At 34.9% G+C, this 20,771-nt stretch overlaps 1 protein-coding gene across 1 annotated transcript in view; it reads right to left on the reverse strand.

Moving 5' to 3' along the window:
* Positions 1-19,732, reverse strand: part of LOC149564899 (uncharacterized) — a 36,745-nt gene extending 17,013 nt beyond the window's left edge. The window contains exon 1 of the mRNA XM_089818438.1: positions 18,153-19,732. Coding sequence (XP_089674564.1) covers positions 18,153-19,244 — 1,092 coding nt within the window. The 5' untranslated portion in view covers positions 19,245-19,732. The remainder of the gene's footprint in view (positions 1-18,152) is intronic.
* Between the last annotated feature and the right edge of the window lie 1,039 nt (positions 19,733-20,771).

Below are 20,771 nucleotides of genomic sequence, written 5' to 3' on the forward strand. Positions count from 1 at the left end.
GTTGATGATTATTCGAGGAGAACTTGGATCTATTTCCTGAAACAAAAGGAATCTAGTGAGGTACTCTCAAAATTCAAAGAATTCAAAGCCCTAGTAGAAAATCAGTCAAGAAAGAAAATTAAAATTTTAAGATCAGATTATGGAAGAGAATACATCTCTGAAATTTTTAAAGATTTTTACATTACTATTGGGATTAAGAGGGAGTTTTCTATACCTTATAATAATTAACAGAATGGAGTTGCAGAACGTAAGAATAGATCAATTGTCGAATCAGCCAAAGCTATGATGGATGATCAAAACCTTCATACTTTGTTCTGGGTTGAAGCATCTAACACTGCAATTTACATCCAAAATCGATGTTCGAACTCAATCTTGGAAAATACCACTCCAAAAGAAGTATTTACAGGCATCAAACCAGATCTAAGTCACCTAAGGATATTTGGGTGTCCAATCTATGTGCACATTCCTAAAGAAAAGAGAACAAAGCTAGAACCATCTGAAAAGAAATGAACTCTCATTGGGTACAGTGAAAATTCCAAAGGTTACAGGGTCTATATTCTAGGTCAGAGAACAATTGAAATCAGCAGGGATGTTAAATTTGAAGAAGACATTGCCAACCTTTCTAAAAATAATGATAAGCCATTCACAAAACCTACCACCGAAACAAATGAAGATCATCCGGTAGAGAATGAAAGGGAGAATAATACTTCATCTACTGTACCTACTTCGGATGATGTTCAAAATAATAACAATAAAAAGAGACCACTTTAGGCCAGAGAATTCATAGAAGAAAATCATGTTGAACTTGATGAAGTATTAAAAGAAAGCAAGAAAACAAGAACTCAATCTTGTTGCATTGCGTTAGTAACAGAACTTATCAAATCAGAACCTTCTAACACTAAAGAAGCCTTATCAAGTCAACCTTGGAAAGAAGCTATGATTGAAGAAAACAATTCAATATTAAAAAATGATGTATGGGATGTTGTACCCAGACCTAAAAACAAATCAGTAATTTCTTCCAAATGGTTGTACAAAATCAAACATGCACCTGACGGTAGCATTGAGAAATACAAGGCAAGATTCGTAGCGCGAGGGTTCTCACAGAAGGAAGGTATCAATTATGAGGAAACCTTTGCTCCAGTTGCTAGGTACACATCAATTAGAACCATCTTGGCCATTGCAACATCTAAAGGATGGGAAGTCCATCCAATGGATGTTAAGACAGCTTTTCGAAATGGTGAAATTGAAGAAGTGTACATTGAACAACCAGAAGGGTTTATTACTCATAGCAAGAATACTCATGTATGTAAGTTAAAGAAAGCACTATGTGGGCTCAAACAAGCTCTCAGAGCGTGGTATGAAAGAATAGACATGTATTCTTACAAATTAGGGTATTCTAAGAATGAAGTTGACCCTAATCTATATTTCAAAGTAGATGGAAATGACATGATTATTCTTGTGTTATATGTTGATGACTTATTAATTGCAGGTGAAGAACATCTAATAAGAAAATGCAAACAAGAATTGACAGTTGAATTTGACATGAAAGACTTAGGTCATCTCCACTACTTCTTAGGACTGGAAGTTTGGCAAAAGGAAAACTACATCTTTCTAAACCAAGGAAAATATACTATTTGATATTCTAACAAAGTTTGGAATGATGGATTACAGACCAGCTTCTACTCCTATGGAACTTAATCTACATAAACTAAAGGATGACATGGATAAATCTGAACTTGCAGATCCTACTCTCGACAGACATATCATTGGTTCATTGATGTATTTAGTAAATTCTCATCCTGACATATGTTATGCTACTAACACCTTGAGTCAGTTCATGGTTACTCCAAAGAATATTCATTTGATGGCAGCTAAACATATCCTAAGATATCTAAGAGGAACTATTGGCATGGGAATCAGATATGATCAAGTTGAGATAAATCCTCATGGTTTTTCAGATTCAGATTGGGCAGGCAGTTCTACTAAGCATAAGAGTACTTCAAGATGTTGCTTCAAGCTTGGATCTGGAATGATTTCCTGGTTCAACAAGAAACAGTCTTCAGTTGCATTGAGCTCTACTAAAGCAGAATACATAGCCTCTTTCTTAGGAGTCAGAGAAGTTGTATGGCTAAGAAAGCTTTTATTTGATCTGTTTAAAGAACCTTTGAAGCCTACTATCATTCATTGTGATAACCAAAGTTGTATTAAACTTTCAGCTAATCCAGTTTTTCACAATCGGTCCAAGCATATTGAAATTCCCTATCACTACATCAAAGATATGGTAGATCGAGATATCATCAAACTTGAGTACATCAGTACTAATGAACAGACAGCTGATATTTTTACCAAGCCTCTTGCTAAAGTGAAGTTGGTATACTTCAGAGAAAAACTTGGTATGATTAAATTGTAATTTTGAACATTGAATTTAATTTCAATTCATATGTGATTATGCTTTTATAGTTGTTGCTTCAGATATGTAATGAAAGGTGACGATCTTTCATGGACATATATATTCAAAAGGTAATCTTTGTAAGGTGACGATCTTACAAATGATAGGCCAGTTATTATGACTACTGGTCCGGATATTCTGGAAGTCATGAATAACAAATGCATTATGATTACTCTAGACATTGTTTCAGACAATTAGAGATTATAATTTATGTTATGATAGTGTTCATGGCATGGTAATTTATGTTATTTGATGAGTCTATTTCTTACAGTGGTATTGTCAAATAATGTATTATGTGTAGATATTCTAATATCTGGATTCTTTATTACTTCTCCCTTGCTAAAGAGGGAGTGTTGAAAGTTTAGCATCAGTCAAAGTAATACTAAGTATTTGAATCCATTATGCTCTGGTGTATGTATATATATATATATATATACAAGTTACAATCATGATTCAGATCAGGCCTCTCTCACTAATGTTGCCGATTCACATCGGATTACTTTCATTGTTGATATCATAACATTGTTATCTCCGATCAGGGATCGGGCTCCATCTATATTGCCATCGATATACATATTAAGTATTATTGAACATGTTTTATCAGGTGTGATTAATCGCCGCTTGTGTATGTTAACTAATGGTTGTGACCACGTAGGATCATGACCCTATGTGGCCTTTGGCCACATAGAGTCATGCTCCTACGAGGACATAACCCTTCATCTTGTATAAGTATTTGCTCTCATCGGTGGACAAGGCAATATCATTACATAACATACTTGCAGTCCTAGTATTGGCAGAGTAATATTGCAGATTATCAAATACATTATTTTCAGCATTCAATAATCCAGACAAAGCACATTGGAGCATTCTGAAGGTACACTCCTGCTACACACAAACAATAAGAAGTAAAGTCTAATATAATTTGATATTCTTTCTATCAGAGATCCTATAAAAACTATCAGGTTGGTATTCCTCTTGTGACTCTTACCCTTGAAGAGTTTGAGCGTTTGGAGGATGAGTTTGTTGAGCCTGAGCCTCAAGTTGACATGGATGATTAGAGGCCTCTAAGCAGCCTCTACTGCATTTCGGTAGCCCTTGGTCCGTTAGTACTTGACATTTTGTCTTTTGATTTTGTAGTTTGTACTTGAGAATTGGATATTATCATATTTTTCATTTAAGTTTGAAACATTGAACATTGAACATTGTGCTCATATCATTGTTGTTGCTATTTGATGTAATTAAGTTTATGATGCCACTAAATGATTGATGAGATAATGATACTCATACTTTGATGCCATTTGAATCTTTAATCTTCAATTGTTTTAAGTTAAGTTATTTGATAGAAGTTAGAACTTAGAACCTAGATCTCTTTCATTGTTCATTGTTCAATGTTCAATGCTATTACATCCCAATTTTTTGACCTAGCTTGAAATACAGTCGTTGAGCTTCGCATGGAGTTAGTTGGCAGTTTAATTTGTTATAATCTGGCGAAATGGTAAGAGAGTTAGTCATTATGATTTCAAGTGAAGATGACATGTTAGCTAATCGTTAATCACAAATTCATGGAATTGAGATGAATGTTAACTGTTATGATTATTTATGATTAAATAATTTATAATTTAATTACGGAGAAATTCCTTGCAAGAAGCATGTCAAAGGGGTGGAAGCATTGTCAAAAAAGAATTAGGCAGAGCATCACCATCATTGGGCAAAAGGGTAGAGGATCTAGTGACTTGAAACAAGATATATCTGTGGGACCCACATGAGTTATTTAATAAATAATTTAATTAAAATAATTGAGTTAAAATATAAAACGTATCTTAAAGGATTTTAATTTATCCTTCATCATATTATTTTTAATAATTATTTATATACGTGCATTTAAATATAAAAATGATTTGGCATCTTTATATTTTAATAATTTAATAAAGTGATGCTTTCATGTACATTTATAAATATAAGATTATAATAATAATTGAAATATAATAAAATTTGAATTATAACATTCAAATTTTAATAAAAATGGAATTATTACCTTCCAACCTTATTCTTTTCAATTTAATATTCTTTTCTTTTAAATGATAAAATTTGGCATGATTAATCGATTAATATTTGGCAATTCGAATTGTCTTTCCAACTTCTCTTCAACTCCTTATTCCTTTCCCTCCTTGATTCTTTTTCATATTTTTTTTATATTTGTGATGCATTCGAATGGCTTCTTGTAACTATTGGACGCTGATGAGCCAAGTTATTCTTTTATATTAGAGTCTTATGATTGTATCGGCTATCTATCTTTTCCACCTTTTATTCTCAATCTTCTTTCTTCTCCCTGTTGGTGGTGTCTCTCTAAGTAACTGAGATTATACTGATTGAAATCACTACTCTTTTTCCTTCTCTTCCACCTCCCCTACTGCGGAAATCAGAGTCATTGAATTTGCATAACCAGAGCATTCAGGAATATACCTGCGAAGCCAAGTAAGAATACAACCGAACTAAGATTATGCTATTTACGTTTTCTTAATACTGAGTCTGTGGAAATCGCATGTTTCCATTATGTATGATTATGTCCTTAATGCTTAGTCTGATAAATAGCATAACTTCATAGCCTATATTCTTCTTAAATGCTGAGTTGTGAATCGCACACTTCCAAATGTATATAATGCAAAGTCTGTCAGATTCATATAGAGTTCAAGAGTCGAATGCATATGCCACAGTAACGTGTTTGCTTTTTATTCCATAAATCACACCATTCATGCATAGATTCCATACAGACTGAGTTTCCAAGTAATAACAGTTAGATCATAACGTATGCACTCTGATAAACAATGAAGTTACTTTAGCATATCAATCATGAGTAGTAAATATCTCAGATTCAAAAATAAAAGGCTTTATTGTCCCATGTCTTTTACATATGAGTGCATCAGTTTTTTTTTGTTAAAGTCATGCTATGTAGGATTTTCTAGACGATTTCCAATACCAGGGAAAGTATAGTAATTCTTGATTTATTTTTCTCTGAGTATAAGATCTATTTTCAATCAGTACATAATGATGGGTCAGAGAATGAATCAAATATGTTCCAACTCATTTCTTTTCTAATTGGATAATCATCCTTAGCCGACTAGGCATAATAGTTGAGAACAATATATATATATATATATATATATATATATATATACTAGTTGTTGGTTTCCTGATGAATTCTAATAGTAGTGTTTAAAAACCTAATTGCTTAAGTGAATCAACATCAATGCACATGTTATCATAATCTTTCGAACAAATCAAGAATACTATTAACACCGAGGAACTCACCGACAGAGAAGCCATGAAATAGTGAAGAGGTGGAGTTAATTTGCAAGAACGCAGTAGAGGAATCAGTTATGATTAAATTAATTAAAACATTCAGTTTTGAAATCTTTAAAGAACATAACTATGTAATCCCAGTTTGTCAAATGCTGGATGCATGTATAATTGACAAAACCGGTTGTTCTGAGAATTCCTAACCTCTGGGATTCACCCGGCTGTGTAGCCAAGAAAAAGGGTGGCGAGGTGAAAGAGAGGAATCTATAATAATATGAAGCAGTATTAGATATGACATAACAACGTTTATCACTTTTATGAATTAATTAATAACTCGTGCATATTCCTGTTGTTGTGATCTCTTGCTGCCAAGTCGTATGGTGAGTTAAATAGCAGGATGCCAGTGGATGGCAAGATCACCCCTGTTTGTTCCGAGTAGGGAGGGCCTTTCTCGTTAGAGATCGTGTGGGGATAAGATTTGGTCTGAGGTTGGGTGGTTAAGCCCTTGACAATGTTTCACCTCTCCCCAAGATGTCAGTTGTGAGTCAGACAGAGATAAGCTAGACAGTCAATTGTTTAACGGAAATAGGTAATATCACTTTTATTTATGAGGAGGTAAGATTAAATTGAGTTATTTCATTGTTACTGTTATTTACACCTAGATATAAGAGACAGATTCAAGGATTGCTTTTCATTTATATGAATATCGAATATAAGTATATTTCTAATCTTGAGATACTGTCACAGTCAAGTAATCGGAACAAAAGGAATTTGAAGCCCTAATTGATTGAGTGATAACTGGAACCCTAAATTATACAGTGGTATCGAGAGCCCTAATTGAATCCATGATTTCAGAAGCCCTACTTGAATCAGTGGTATCAAAAGCCCTAATTGAATCCATGGTAGAGGAAGCCCTAAGTGATATAGCGGTACCAAAAGCCCTAAATGAACCGATGGTAAATAATGCCCTAATTGATACAGTGGTATATGTTGCCCTAATTGATACAGTGGTATGTGATGCCCTAATTAAGAATTATAGTGGTATTTAATTATAATTATCATTTGATTTTGAGATAGCGATTTTTAGATGTTAGTCGTCATGTGAAATTGTTATACTGTATATGTGGACTAACCCGGGTGGTTACAAAAGCATCCCTAGTTTGATTTTGATCTCACTTTTTTGAGGTATGTGGTTTTCAATTTCTGTAGTAATTTCATTTGATGGTATTTCAAGTTTTTAGTTAAGAAATTTTGTTAACTAATTTTTAACGGTAAATGTTATTCACATGAACATGAATGATATAACTATCTTCCTATGAAACGATGTAATAACTGTATTCTTTGAGTATGTTAGATGTTAATTTAGACCCGAAAAAATCGGATGTTACAAATGCAATGTAAAACTAAACTAGCAATAGCGGTCTTGATGAACTTATACTTCATATTTATGTCTTATATTGTTACACATCTTTTCATAATTAGCATTTTAAGTATCATATGTATAGTATATACAATATAAACCCTATGACCCCCTCCTGTCCCCCGCCGTCCCCAAATTGAGGCCCCTATGTCCCCCCATCCCGGAAACTTGTTCCCCCATCCCCCAAGTCGGTGTATCTATGTTCATATACTATCAAATAATATGTCAATACGTAATAACCTTAGGGCCCGTTTGGTTGCAAGCATAGGAATTGAGAATTATAATAGAAAATTTGAATGAGAATGGAGAATGAAGAATAAAAATGAAAAATTGCAATCCAATCTTGTGTATCTCTTGTTTGGTTATGCAAGTTTAAATTGGAATAGGGTTAACTTGCAATCAGTGCCATTTCTAAAGAAACAGTGGTTGAGTTGACTAATGACCGTCTGCAAGGGCAAAGATGTCTTATAGTCCTTCATTATTTGTGGGAGCTTTCAACAAAAAATAATCTCATGGATAAACTTGGTCTGCCAGCCCATAGAGATTGCAATGTTGTGGTGACCACAAGAAATGTGGAGGTTGCCCAAAATTCAAACGCTCATGTTTTTAAGATGAATATTTTATCAGATGATGACGGCTGGGATCTATTCACATTCTACACTTTTCCGGCTGGGATCTGTTCATTGGACTTGGAAGAGGTGGGTCGCGATATTGTGAAGTATGGAAATTTACCTCTGCCTAGCAAAATGATAGCAACATCTCTTGCAAATATTTGAAAATATTTCTGAAAATGCAATCAGTGCCATTGGAAAATCGCTGAAATATTTGAAAATATTGAAAACAGAGTTCCAGCGCTCATCCCAGGTCAAAGAGGATTTGAAAATTTAATCAAATTTGAGAAAGTTAAAATGAATGCAAGAATAGCAATTCTAATTACAGGTATTTTTTGGAATGGACAAAAGCTCATTTTGGGGCTAAAATGAGAATATGTATTCCTATTCCCTATTTCTATTCCACGCACCAAACAAAGAATACAAATCATATTCTAATTTCCTATTCCTATTCCGGTTGTATTCCAGCAACCAAATGGGCCCTTAATACCATCATTCAATTATTAAAAATTCACGATGTCAACAACTAGACATATAACTAATTAGATAGCAGCTATAAAGGAAGGCTTGCATAAGAGGTGCATCTAAAATAAGGCGATAAGAGTGAGGAAAAGATGTGTCATTTGGAAAGACACTTGTTCCCATGAATGTTGTATAAGATGAGGTTCAAATACATTTCATTGGGCATCATGGACAAAGAAAAGAAAAAAGAAAATTGAATGAGAATAATGAAGTCTGTAAAGTAGATAAATTTCACATCATGGGATAGAACAACAAGCAGAGAGAAGAGAATAATAAGAAAGAGATTTCAGTAATATATAATGAGTATTTTCTGTTGTAATGTATATTGATTTGGTATGCATTTCAGTGGCATGTTATTATGCTGACACACACACACTCTTATGCATGCCATTTAATAGTTTAATATATACAGTTCTTTGATAAGTTATAAATGCTGTAATGAAGAAACTCCATGTAAACACTACATTTTTTGTATCATAATTATCAATGGTAGGGGAAATGAGATAAATTACAGGAAGGAAAATGGTGATAAGGTAACTTTCTAAGCACACCACCTCATGCTGGACTAAGGAGTCCCATGAGGCAAAAAAGGGACAAAAGGGCTGCCTTTGGGCTAAGGAGGAGAGGTTTTCTAGGCACCCTACTATATATTCCTCATGACCTCTATGTTGGTGACAAATGCACAGGACGAGAATTCATCAAAGATAAGGTAGGAGTGATAAGGATGACAAAAATGACAATAGGACACCCTACTAGGTATGCAATCTCATTCATATGGCAAGAACCACATGAGGCCAAGAGGGATGGCATATCTACTCTTGGGCCTAGGGTAGGGGGTCTGTTGGGCACCTCATCATATCACCATACCCTTTTACTTCTATGGTTGAGCCATCTTAGACCTGATTCAAGCAATCCATTAATCTGATATATGTTTATTTCTAACTCAAGAATGTCTAATTATGAATTATGATCATTATGTTTTCTATCTTGCTTGCAGAATTTCAATCAACACAAAAAGGTACCCTAAAAACCCTACTTGTTTTTATATAGGTACTATAATCTATGACAAAATTTGGGTTTATCTAATTTGGGTGCATTACAAGTGGTATCTGAGCATACTTTTGTCACATCCTAAGGGATAAACCTACCATAATTGCTATAAGGATTAACTATTCAGCCCTTTACTTAAGCAGGTTAAGGATATAATAAAGTCAAACAACATTGCATCTCTAAATGTGCCTTGAACTACATGCTTAATTTGAGTATTTCTCTTCATATGTATAACTTGTGTCTGTTTCACAATAGGTGAACTTCATGATTAATAAATGTTGTATGGACTACTTCACGATATATGTTAATTGATTGCTTTTGTTACATCCCAATTTTTGGCTCAATTTAAAAATGTTCATATACCCGTTGAGGTTTCATGCAAAGTCAGTTGATAGGTAAAATTAGTTACGATCATGTGACATGGTAAGATGGTTAATCATTATAATTTCATATGAAGTTGGCATGCTAATTAACCATTATGATGATATTTTAATATCATCTTGGAAAGTTAGTTTTTCATCATGAATTCATAGAAAGTGAAATGGTGGTTAGTCGTTATGATGGTTTATGAATAATAATTGTTATGGTAATTATGGTTATATTGAGGAATATGATATTATCACGGAGAATTTCTTCCTTGCAAGAGCACGTCAAAGGGGGGAACCATTGCCAAAAAGGAGTATACCAAATTACTAGACTGAATAACTAAATACTAAATTCTGAAGTTCATATCTTGAAACAGAAATCCAAAAGAATGTAAAACAGTTACGAAAAGTAAATTACATAACCATATTACCAAAGTAAACATCTTTTACACCTTACAATCCTTTTCATGTGAAAGTAACTGAAATACTCTTTCAAAACTGAAATAACTAACTAATTTATATATACAATAGTTCAAAAGAAACTAAATCGTTCCATTTATTCCATGAATTATATAATAATTACAATAAATGAACTTGCAAGATAAAATCTAGGAAAGAAAAACATATTGAATCTAACTAAGGTATCTAAAGAAGTTGTTCAAGCATCGGCTTTTTGGTAAAAGAAGCATTGACATAAGCTTAACCTCCCAACCACGGACCTTATAGATCCTCACACAATCTTTTAAAAGAAAGACCCTCCCTACCCCTGGGTTAGGCTTGGGGCACCATAGTCCGGCCATCCAAGCATACCGGTGTTTAGAATGTCCACTCAGTAATAGGCGGGCATGCCTGATTAACTAGCACCACTGACATATTGTGATCAATAATAGGCAAGCATGCCTCTAAATGACATTGGCCAAGGATTTAGAGGGGTTTCTATTACCCGATCACCACCACTCGACTTGACAACAGGGTACATATTGGACAAACATGAGCTTACTTGGATGTTCTGTTGGAAATTATTATAAAACTTATCATGTTGACATATATTGATGTTCTAATTTCTGTTTTCTTTCCCTTAAAGAGATTTCTTCCTCTTCACCCCTTTTATTGGTTACTCTAGCCATGGTGAGTGCTTGAAGAAAGTAATTCCATTTGTATATAGATCATCTTGGTTAATCATGGATTTCTATCCATGGGCGGGTATATCGCGAGTAACAAACTTGTATAACGATATAATTCAATTCTTACAATAACCGGACTTTAGAGCAGGGCTCACAGCAAAGTGAAGGCAAGTATTGCAGATGTAAGACAAAGAAAGAACATAGACCACAATGAAAATTACGCATCTTGTACATCGGTCTTCATTTGGAATTAACAATCTAAGAGATTTCGAAACAAAAAGGCCATAGAGCATCGGCATAGAACATAAACTAGTGCATAGACATTAACATAAAATCTGATGCATTGATATAGAGCATAATATCAGGTGCATAGACATAGAACATAACCTAATCGATATTCTCTTGATGGAATAGTCGATGCTCCAACCCCACGGCTTAGAGTCAACTCTTGCTGTGAAAAGAATGACATAAAAGATAAAGATAAACTAGCATCTGAAACAAGAAGTATTTTGTTCAAAGGGAGAGGTAAGAATGACCGTCTGAAATCAAACATGAAATGTTATATATCATTCCTTTTGCTCAAGCGAACCGCAGCCTTTCTTGTCCACTCGCTCAAAGTGACAGTTTCCAAGACCATTAGTTACAAGGTCACCGAATTTAAAAGAAAAGGTGGTGCCAAGAGTACATGGTCGCCTCTCATGGAGAGACACAAGTGTGATTTATTAAAGAGCTCCAATGGAAACATATATATATATATATATATATATATAATTTTTAAATGATTCCATCATGCTATTATTGTATCTAAGGTCGCACTCATTAAAATACGTATAACTATATACATGTGTAGTTCGAAGAATTATGGTTTATTTCTAAAATCATATCCTCTTGATATTTGCACATGTATTAATAAGTACGAACTATAGATATTACCTTAATATCATGTTGGCATCATACATATATATATATATATATATATATATATATATATATATATATAAGGTGATGATAAAAAGGAAATAGAGACGACATCACGAAACAACAAAGGTAATGGTTCTAAACATGAATTTTTGATAATGATAGATATATATTTTTATGTATTTTTGTCCAAGTAGCTCATGACTGTCCAATGGTGTACTATATTGTGAAGTCGATAAATCCTTATCAACGTAGTTAGAGGTCATACCTGGCGATCAAACAAATAGACTAGAATAGTGCCCTATTCCTCGGATCTCGTTTAGCAATACTTTCTCCGCTTTGTCTACTCCTGCAACCACCCATGCAACATTTCCACAATAATAACAAGTTCTTCCATTTAAATCAATATTAGAATATATCACAGATAACTGTAACAATGGTTGAATACCATTATCAATTAACAAGTAAATATAATAAAGCAACGGCTAACTATCATTTTCAATAAACAAGTAAACATAATAACTATTAACCGACTCCATTATAACAATCATTTTCACATGAAATAAACGGTTAACTATAACTTCCCTTTTCACATGATCAAGAAAATGATAGTTTTAACTAATCATCTCAACGGCTATAACTTATTTTAACTACGTCAAAAATTTTGGGATGTAACATCTTGAACCACCATGACCAAGGATGAAATGGCTAGACAAGCAAGAAGAACAAAGGATGACCATGAGCTATCCAATTAATCTAAAAACACTTTAAAAACTTAATAAGATATATTACCCTCTTATGTGGATGATCTCTGTGTACCTTGCAAGCTATCATGTCTTAGTATAGTAATATCACATCTATACTCATACTTGGGTGGGTATGAACTGTGTACATATGTATACACACATATGTGTGCGTGTGTGTGTATAAGTATGTAAAGTTCATCATTTATGTATACATATATGTATGTATGTATGTATGTATATACCCACATATCAAAATTATTCAGGCAAGCATGAATATATATAAGAACGACATTAATATACTGAGACAAGAGTTAGGCGTATATTGCCACCTTTGCTTTTATGTATTTTCTTGACTTTGACTTTGGGCATTTATTTAATTGCTTGAATGACCACCTATTTTTGTACTCGCCACCTTATGGCATCGAACAATAGCATTCTTTTGATATTTTTGAGTTTGAAAGTCTTTGCAACGTTTCTTGCCACCTCAGTCTTGGCGTAACAAAGCACGGCATGGGTGACCTTTGCTCATCTTGGCTGATGCCTTGCTTCCTTTTTTACTCTCTGTTCTTGTCACAGGGGCACACAATTTTTGCTCGTTGTTGTAGCATTCCAAATTTCTCTCGATATCACCCCACCGTATTTCATAATCGAGCTCACACAAAAATGCTTGACAATGGTATAGTTGTTTGAGCCGAAGCTCGTGGATTACGTCTGTGTTACACATCGAATACCTTGAGATCTCGGGTGTCAGCATTACTGCAAATTCCATATACATCGGACCACCCAAGTTGGATCAGGTTATGCTTTATGTCTTTCATCGCATATAATTTTCCTTTCTAACCTGTACATGCCGATTCCTATCAGCTCGACCTCTTGTTTTTATCTATTTGCAAGTACAAACTCGAATGTGATAAATTTCCATTGTGACTTTATCATTTCACCAATATGTTCTGATTGGATATAATGTTGTGTTGCATATACATATAATCTGATTGAAGGAGTACCATACAGGGATATAATCAATATATCTCTGAGATGGAATGTTCTCTTTATGAATGAAATCAATATAGAAGAAAAGTGCAATATCCTATAATGCCATAGGCCGAAAATGACATGAAGCATTGCAAAGGAATAAGTGTTCATGAACTAGAAATTATAATATTAATCTCCCAAGTAATGAGGACCATTTTGATCGAGATAAGGGGAGAAAGTGAGTAGGAAGAATTCCTGCAATGAAAGAAATAATATGATCAGTAATAACATCCAAATAAAATAAAATTTCCAACAGAGCTGAGTTCGACCACATTTCACTTGGTGGACTGTGCAGTTGAGATGAAGGCGTTGATGGAGAGATGGAGGCCACTTTCACACTTGTCTATGAAAAACAACATTAATACTTTCAAGGGAAGATTAGCGAGAAAAGGTTGAAGAGTATTTTTAAGATTGATGGGCCCATCTTCTGGAGATAGTCGATTTAATACTGGGACAAAATTTCATGAAGACAGAGCATAGGAAGCGCTCAAACATAGATATTGGTCGTACATTCCTTGCGTGGGCATTAGGATTGGGTTCAAAGGTGAAGGTTGAGCATGCAATTAAGGAGTGCATTGAGGCAGAATGGTCTAGCGGGTTCTCTACCTTTTTGGCTATGGTCGAGCCTTGATGGGTTTGTGAGTGCACGAAGGCGATTGGCGTTTGGTTGGCAATGCTAGGCCTTTGGTATGACCTTTCTTGGTCTAGGGTGTTTTCAAAAAAAAGGATGCTCGTCATGAGGAAGCCCTTATTGGGTGGGAGTCACTACTAGAGCTTTTGGAGATCAGAGAGCTAGAGTGAGCACAAGCGAGAACAAAGGACATGAAAAGAGCCAAGAAGACCAAATTCGAGCCAAAGGATTACTGGTAATGGCCCAATGGGCAAAGCAAAGGAAATTTGAGTTTTGCTTTTGATGTCAACATATATTTTGTAAGGGTTTCCTTTTGTCTATTAGTAAGGGTCAATATATATCTTGAAGGGTCAGACGTTTTTGGTTTGCAATACAATACTAAAGTAGCCATTTTTTATGTATATGGACATGGCTTTAATATGCAGGTGCTGGTTGCTGGTAGTTGGGTAGTTGTTTTAAACCTATGGTTTTATGTTCAGGGATGGAGAGTCATATAATGTATTTGCAAGATGTAATCCTCTATCTTTTAATAAAATATTATCTATTAACAATCAGAAAAAAATGCTGATCTTGGGACCACCCTATACATTGCAGTAATCTTTTGGATGCACCAGAATTAGGGGAACGGATTTAACAATATTTACTGCTTATGATATTGTCGAGCGCGCTCGAGCTGGAGTAGTACTGGGATGGGTGACCTCCCGAGAAGTCCCAGTGCTTCACCTCTGTGAGCATCATCTAGATCCAATGAGTGCTAAGTGTTTCATTCATTCTCATGAGAGATGGGTTCGGTGAACCACTACTCATGAAATATGGGTCAATGAGTTTGACTCAAAAATCACACAGTTAAATCCTGATAGCAATATCATAATTTGACTTGCTGTGGAAAATATCTCCTAGTTATCAATATTTACTGCTGTTGCATCACGATTTCCAACCTTTAGTTGAAAGTTCCAGCATTGAATGGCAGGTCTAATTAATTGTTGAATCCATTTCCAGCCGCTGATATGCATTTCCAGAGCACAGTTTTTGCCATACACCTGTCATCTGTATCAGCAAGGATTCTGTCTCAAGCAACCATACAAGTCTTTTTATCATTTGAAATTGCCATCCGTACAGAAGTATGGTATTTTGTAAGTTGGAAATTGGTCATTGAAATTGGCTAGAATTGCTGGTGCATTCTGATTTGAATTTAGTCACTGATTTGCTGATAAATTCAGGAGCATTTGCAACAGATGCTCTTGCTTGATTCAATCCTTTCACTAGTAAGATAAGGCTACCAGTTTTGGTATTAATGCAGGTATAGGAACGTATGTATGTTGTATCTTTCATCATATATACATAGAGACACACATACGTACATACATCCACGCATGCACGGAGACATACATACATGTATATGTGTATATGCAAGTTTTATATTTTAGGATTTTTATATCTATTATCTTACTCCTAGACCTATTGATGGATGCTTCTTAGTTAGTAGTCTTAAGGGCCTTTTGTTTTAATGAAAACAATGAAACCTTAATTGTTTTTGCTGCTATACTTGAATGAATGATTGTTTGGCATCAAATCTCGAACTTATCCACATACAAACGTATGTGCATACATACATATATCAAAAAAATCATCTGTTCTAGAAAATTTGGGATAAGGGACATTTCATTCTCTTAGGCAAAGCTTATCACTTTAAGAAGTTGTGAATGGTTTAAATCCTCACTACCATAAGCTACTGATAGGGGAGATATTTTGGCTTATTGTTCAGCAGGATGGTACTGAAGATGAGTCCCACAATGTCAGTTCTTTAATAAAGCCTTAGACATGTAGAGGCAGTGGAGGTTTTTACTTGCATACGAGGAGATCAGTTTGTAGGTATTTTTCGGATCTGCTAACGTGAAGAAAAAAAGAGGCCACAGTATGAATCAGAGGTCTTACAAACAAAGACAAGAATTGAAATAGAGGAGGGAACCCAGCAAAAGTTAGAACGGTTTTATAATGTAGCCTTTTTTCAAGGCATATGGGGAAGAGCCCTCCACCTCGGAAATGAATGGCATATCTTTGAGTCTTAGGGGAATCAATTCTCATAACAAGAGAAAGCTGGTGCAAAGCCAATTGAATAAGTTGAAGTTGGAGTTTATTTTCTCCAAGAAACCAAGTTATCAGTGGAAAAATTATTTGAGCTCTTTACCCTCTTTAAGAGATGGAAAGGTCTATTGGTGGCAACAAATGGAGGTTTCAGTAGCATTGGTATGCTATGGGATCAGACGTCTCTTCTTTGGGGCTGTTGGTGCATTCTTTGAATTGGCTATGCTGTGAGTTCAAATGCAAATATATCTCTTGTATTTTGTTTAATCCATATGGCCCTGCTTGTTACATGAGGAAGAAAAGGCCTTGCGAGGAACTGTCTTGCCAATTGGAGGTGTTGAAAGATACCATATCCCTGCCCTAGCTGGGTTGACTCAGCAAAAAAAAAATGTATTTGAAGTTTAAACACTAAAGTGTGTGTGTATTTATTTTGGGCCGACCAAGACATTCTTTTGGTACCATCGTTTGGATCATAGCTAAGAGCAGATTTCAGCAGCAATTGTAGAATATGTTCATCCAAATTTGAGCAAGTTTTGTTTCCTAAATGTGAAACTAAAGTACTGCAAGCATGCCATACTGTCTCTTCCTGTTCAAGGGTTAGGAGTGAACGAAAAAAAGAAATCAAACTCTAATCATAAAATGGGCATAATGGATGAAAAAAATATGGATCCTCTCTGGAAGGAATGATGAAACAAAACTTTGATGATGCTACAAAGGATAATGCAGGGGATAATTTAGTTTGGTCATTGGTGTACACTGTAGGTTTCTAGAGGTCTGTAGAATGTGGGATAGAGCTATTCCTGATCCCATTTGGTTGCTGGAATACAACCAGAATAGTCATTCAAAATTAGAATATGATTTTTATTCTTCGTTTGGTGAACGGAATTGGAATGAGGAATAGGAAAACGTATTCCCATTTTAGTCCCAAAATGAGCATTTGTCCATTCAAAAAAATACTTGTTATTGGAATAGGCCATTTCTATTCTCTGTTTGACTTTTCTAAATTTAATTATTTTTTAAGTCCATGATTACAGACAGGTAAAGGTTTTCAATATTTTCAAATATTTCAGCGATTTTCCAATGGCGCCGATTGAATCTTCAGAACAACATTCGTCATTTTATTCGCCTACGGACTTCTACGCTATTACCACAGACCGCAGAGTTACATTGACTTGGACATTAATCACAAGTTTTTTACATCTCTCTGGCGTATTGCTTGTCAGCATATGAAAGAGACGATCCAGATGATGGTTAGATATGTCGCTGGATAAGCAGCTAGATACGTCGCTGGATAAGCAATAGGGTGAAGAGAGTACCATCAGAGATGCCAAGCTGAATAAACATACAAACATGCCAAGCTGATTAAACAAACAGAAATGTTCTGCAAGGTTGAAACACCAAGTTGATTGAGCATACCCAAAAGAAAGTTCTGCAATAAAGCAATTGATCAGGGAAGAATATCACGGAAAGAAGATTTATCGGTTTAACTTTATTTTAATATAATATATATATGAATTTAACCCTATTCCAATTTAAGCTTGTATAACCAAACAAGGGATAAACAAGATTCGATTGCAGTTTTCCATTCCTATTCTTCATTCTCCATTCTTATTCAAATTTTCTATTCTAATTCTCAATTCCTATGCTTGCAACCAAACGGGCCCTTATTACTGTCTTGCTATGTCTGTTGTCTCCTTTTTAAGCATTGTCCTGATTGTTTTTTGTGGTTATGGAAGGTGTGAATTTTTAGATTAGTAATCTACTTTGCTAGTTAAATGTAACGTCCGGTATTCAAGTATATTGAACGACAGGACCCCCTATATAAACCCTTCTATCTAATCTACTATATATACTTGCGTGTATACTTACATGTTATTGTTTAAAGAAGGAAGAGAGCCGCACCTCTAGAGCTAGTTGAGGTCTTCGTTCCAAAGTATTTAGTAGTCCCAGAAATATGCGGGTATTCATGTTGGAGGCTTCCTGATTCAAAATTTGGCTGATTTCTTCACCATTAGCCCAAGCATTTTTCAGTTTAATCTGCAGCTTGCCAATATATTCTCTTATGGTTAAATGACCATCTAAAAACTGAACTATCATTTTTGCCTCTTGCTCTGCATCTACTGGCCGTATTGTATGTTCGGTCTCTAACCCTTGATCAACTGTGCTACTGGAAGTCTGGAATGATGATTGAGTTACTTTTCTAAGATCGACTCTTGTTCCTTTTGTTTCTACATTGGTTGTGTTTGTCTTTTGCTTTGCGTCTACAGCCTGTATTTTAGATTTGCCAACTAATCCTTCTTTGCCTGCGCTCTCGGATACCTGGGCTGATGATTCGCTAACTTTTTCATAATTGGCTTTTATACCTTCTTCTGTTACAGTGGCTGTATGTGCCTCTTGCTTTACATCTACAGACTGTATTTTCGATTTGGCCACTATTTTTTTCCTCATTTTGCTCCTGGAATTCTTAATTAATGATTGGCTTACTTTTCTGCCCTTTGATCGTTTACTTTTTTTGTTTCCACTGGTTGTGTTTGCCTTTTTTGCATGCACGGACGCCACTGCACCTTGGCTGAGTGTGCTCCATAAATTCCGGATTAATGATGGGTTTGCATTTCTACCATTCGATCTTTCACTTTTTATGTTTACACAGGTTGTGTTTACCTCTAGCTTTGCAGCTACATTCTCTGTTTTCGATTTCGCCACTAATCCTTGCTTGAGTGTGCTCTCCGAATTCTGGATTAACGATTGGCTTACTTTTCTACCATTGGCACTTCCGCAATTTTTGTTTACACTGGCTGTGTAATAACGGAGATATTTGCAGGTGTCGACCTCAACAGAACCGAGCTTCAACATTGATTTGCACATGTAGGTCGATAAATAATTAAATAAATGTTGGGAAGGGCCCCTCCTTGACAAGACTGGGTGTTCTGATTTTACCTGAAGCCCTGGACATTGCAAAATTAGATTCCAAATCTTTCCTGATGCTGTGGCCATAGCCACAAACCTCCGAAACTAACCTCCGCAGACGATGTAATTATTCAAAGACCGAAAGTATTTACAGAAATGCTGTGCTTTGAATACATTCAGGACTGATTTTAGCAAATCCCAGCATTAAGACAGAGACGCATTTTTGTTACCTAAAGCAATTTAATTTTAAAATAGAATATATACTGGAACACCCGACTGGGAGCTTCGGCCAGGCACCTACTTTAAAGTCCACGAAATGAATTACATTGATACGTAAGAAAAATACCCAGAGGATATAAGCTTTACATGAATTCAATTTAGCATCTGGACCATTCTATTGTTACTCTTGGCCGAAAGTAATATTCAATTCGTTTGGCATGATCTCATGGTTAAAGGAATTTCACCATTGGAAAGCTCTAAAACCCTGCTGTCGAATTTGATCTTGTACAAATTCATTATCCAAGGAGATTCAGAAAAGAAAGACCTCAAACTCGACCCTGAATTCTAAACTGTAATATGCCCTAGTCATAAAAAAATATTACGGTGATCTAGAAACAATCATAAAAAAATATTTGGAAAAATATTTGGGAGTTTCATCTAGAAGGAGATAATCTTGCTAATAAAAGAGCAGATGGAAAAGAGATGAAACTTTTTAAAAATAAACATTTTAAATTTAACCGATATCATGGAAATTTAATGTTAACAAGAGCTCTTTGCGAGCTGCAGTCCCTGCCTTTTGGCAAGGAGACTAATATGTGTTAATTTGTATGATGTCATGAGCTTTAACGAATTATAGAATGAATCGGATGTTAAAAGCTTTGTAAACAATTTGAAGCGAACTAGAGAAACAACTTTCATAATATTGAAATGGAAGAAGACTAATGTAAGAGATAAGCAAATAAAAAGAACACGATAGAGAAGTAATACAGACCACTAATAATAGTATGAAGTTTATATTATGCTATATTGTATTAAATTGTCTGAACTATATACATAAGTTTTGTTGTATGCAAATGTTGGAAATGCATTGTATACATGCTATTTTTTTTTTTCGTCTTTGCTACTACTCGCTGGAAATGCATTGTGTACATGGTGGTTTTTTGTTTTGCTATTTGCTACTGCTTGCTGGAAACTACATAGAAGTCTGATTTTGTAGTATGTACAGTTTTTTAGTTGCTGAAAACTCTGGAAGAGCTTGATTTTCAAGTCGCTGCATTTTTTTCAAAATCTATATGTTGAGGAGGCTTTTGATGTTCTGTATTTTCTGGTCTGATGTGCTTTTGCTTTGGCTGCAATGTAGTGTGTGCTGTTGATGTGGCAAAAAGTGACTTTCAAAAATTTTAGATGTGCTGTTGTTGATTTGTTGTGCCAATACAGAAAGAGTTCGATAGTTAGATATTCAAAGTAATTTAATGTAAAATATGAAATAAGTGTGAAACATTTTTAGTTTTTGGGTGCTTTTTGGTGAGTGTTGACTTTACCTTGACGTGTGGTGTTTCTGCCTTCCAAAATTGTCTTCACGAGCATGTGCTGCTTATGTACCCTGTAATTTGT

Source organism: Cupressus sempervirens, chromosome 3 (assembly GCF_028749045.1).
Source record: "Cupressus sempervirens isolate cs-2001-9-10 chromosome 3, ASM2874904v1, whole genome shotgun sequence".
Taxonomy (NCBI): Eukaryota; Viridiplantae; Streptophyta; class Pinopsida; order Cupressales; family Cupressaceae; genus Cupressus; species Cupressus sempervirens.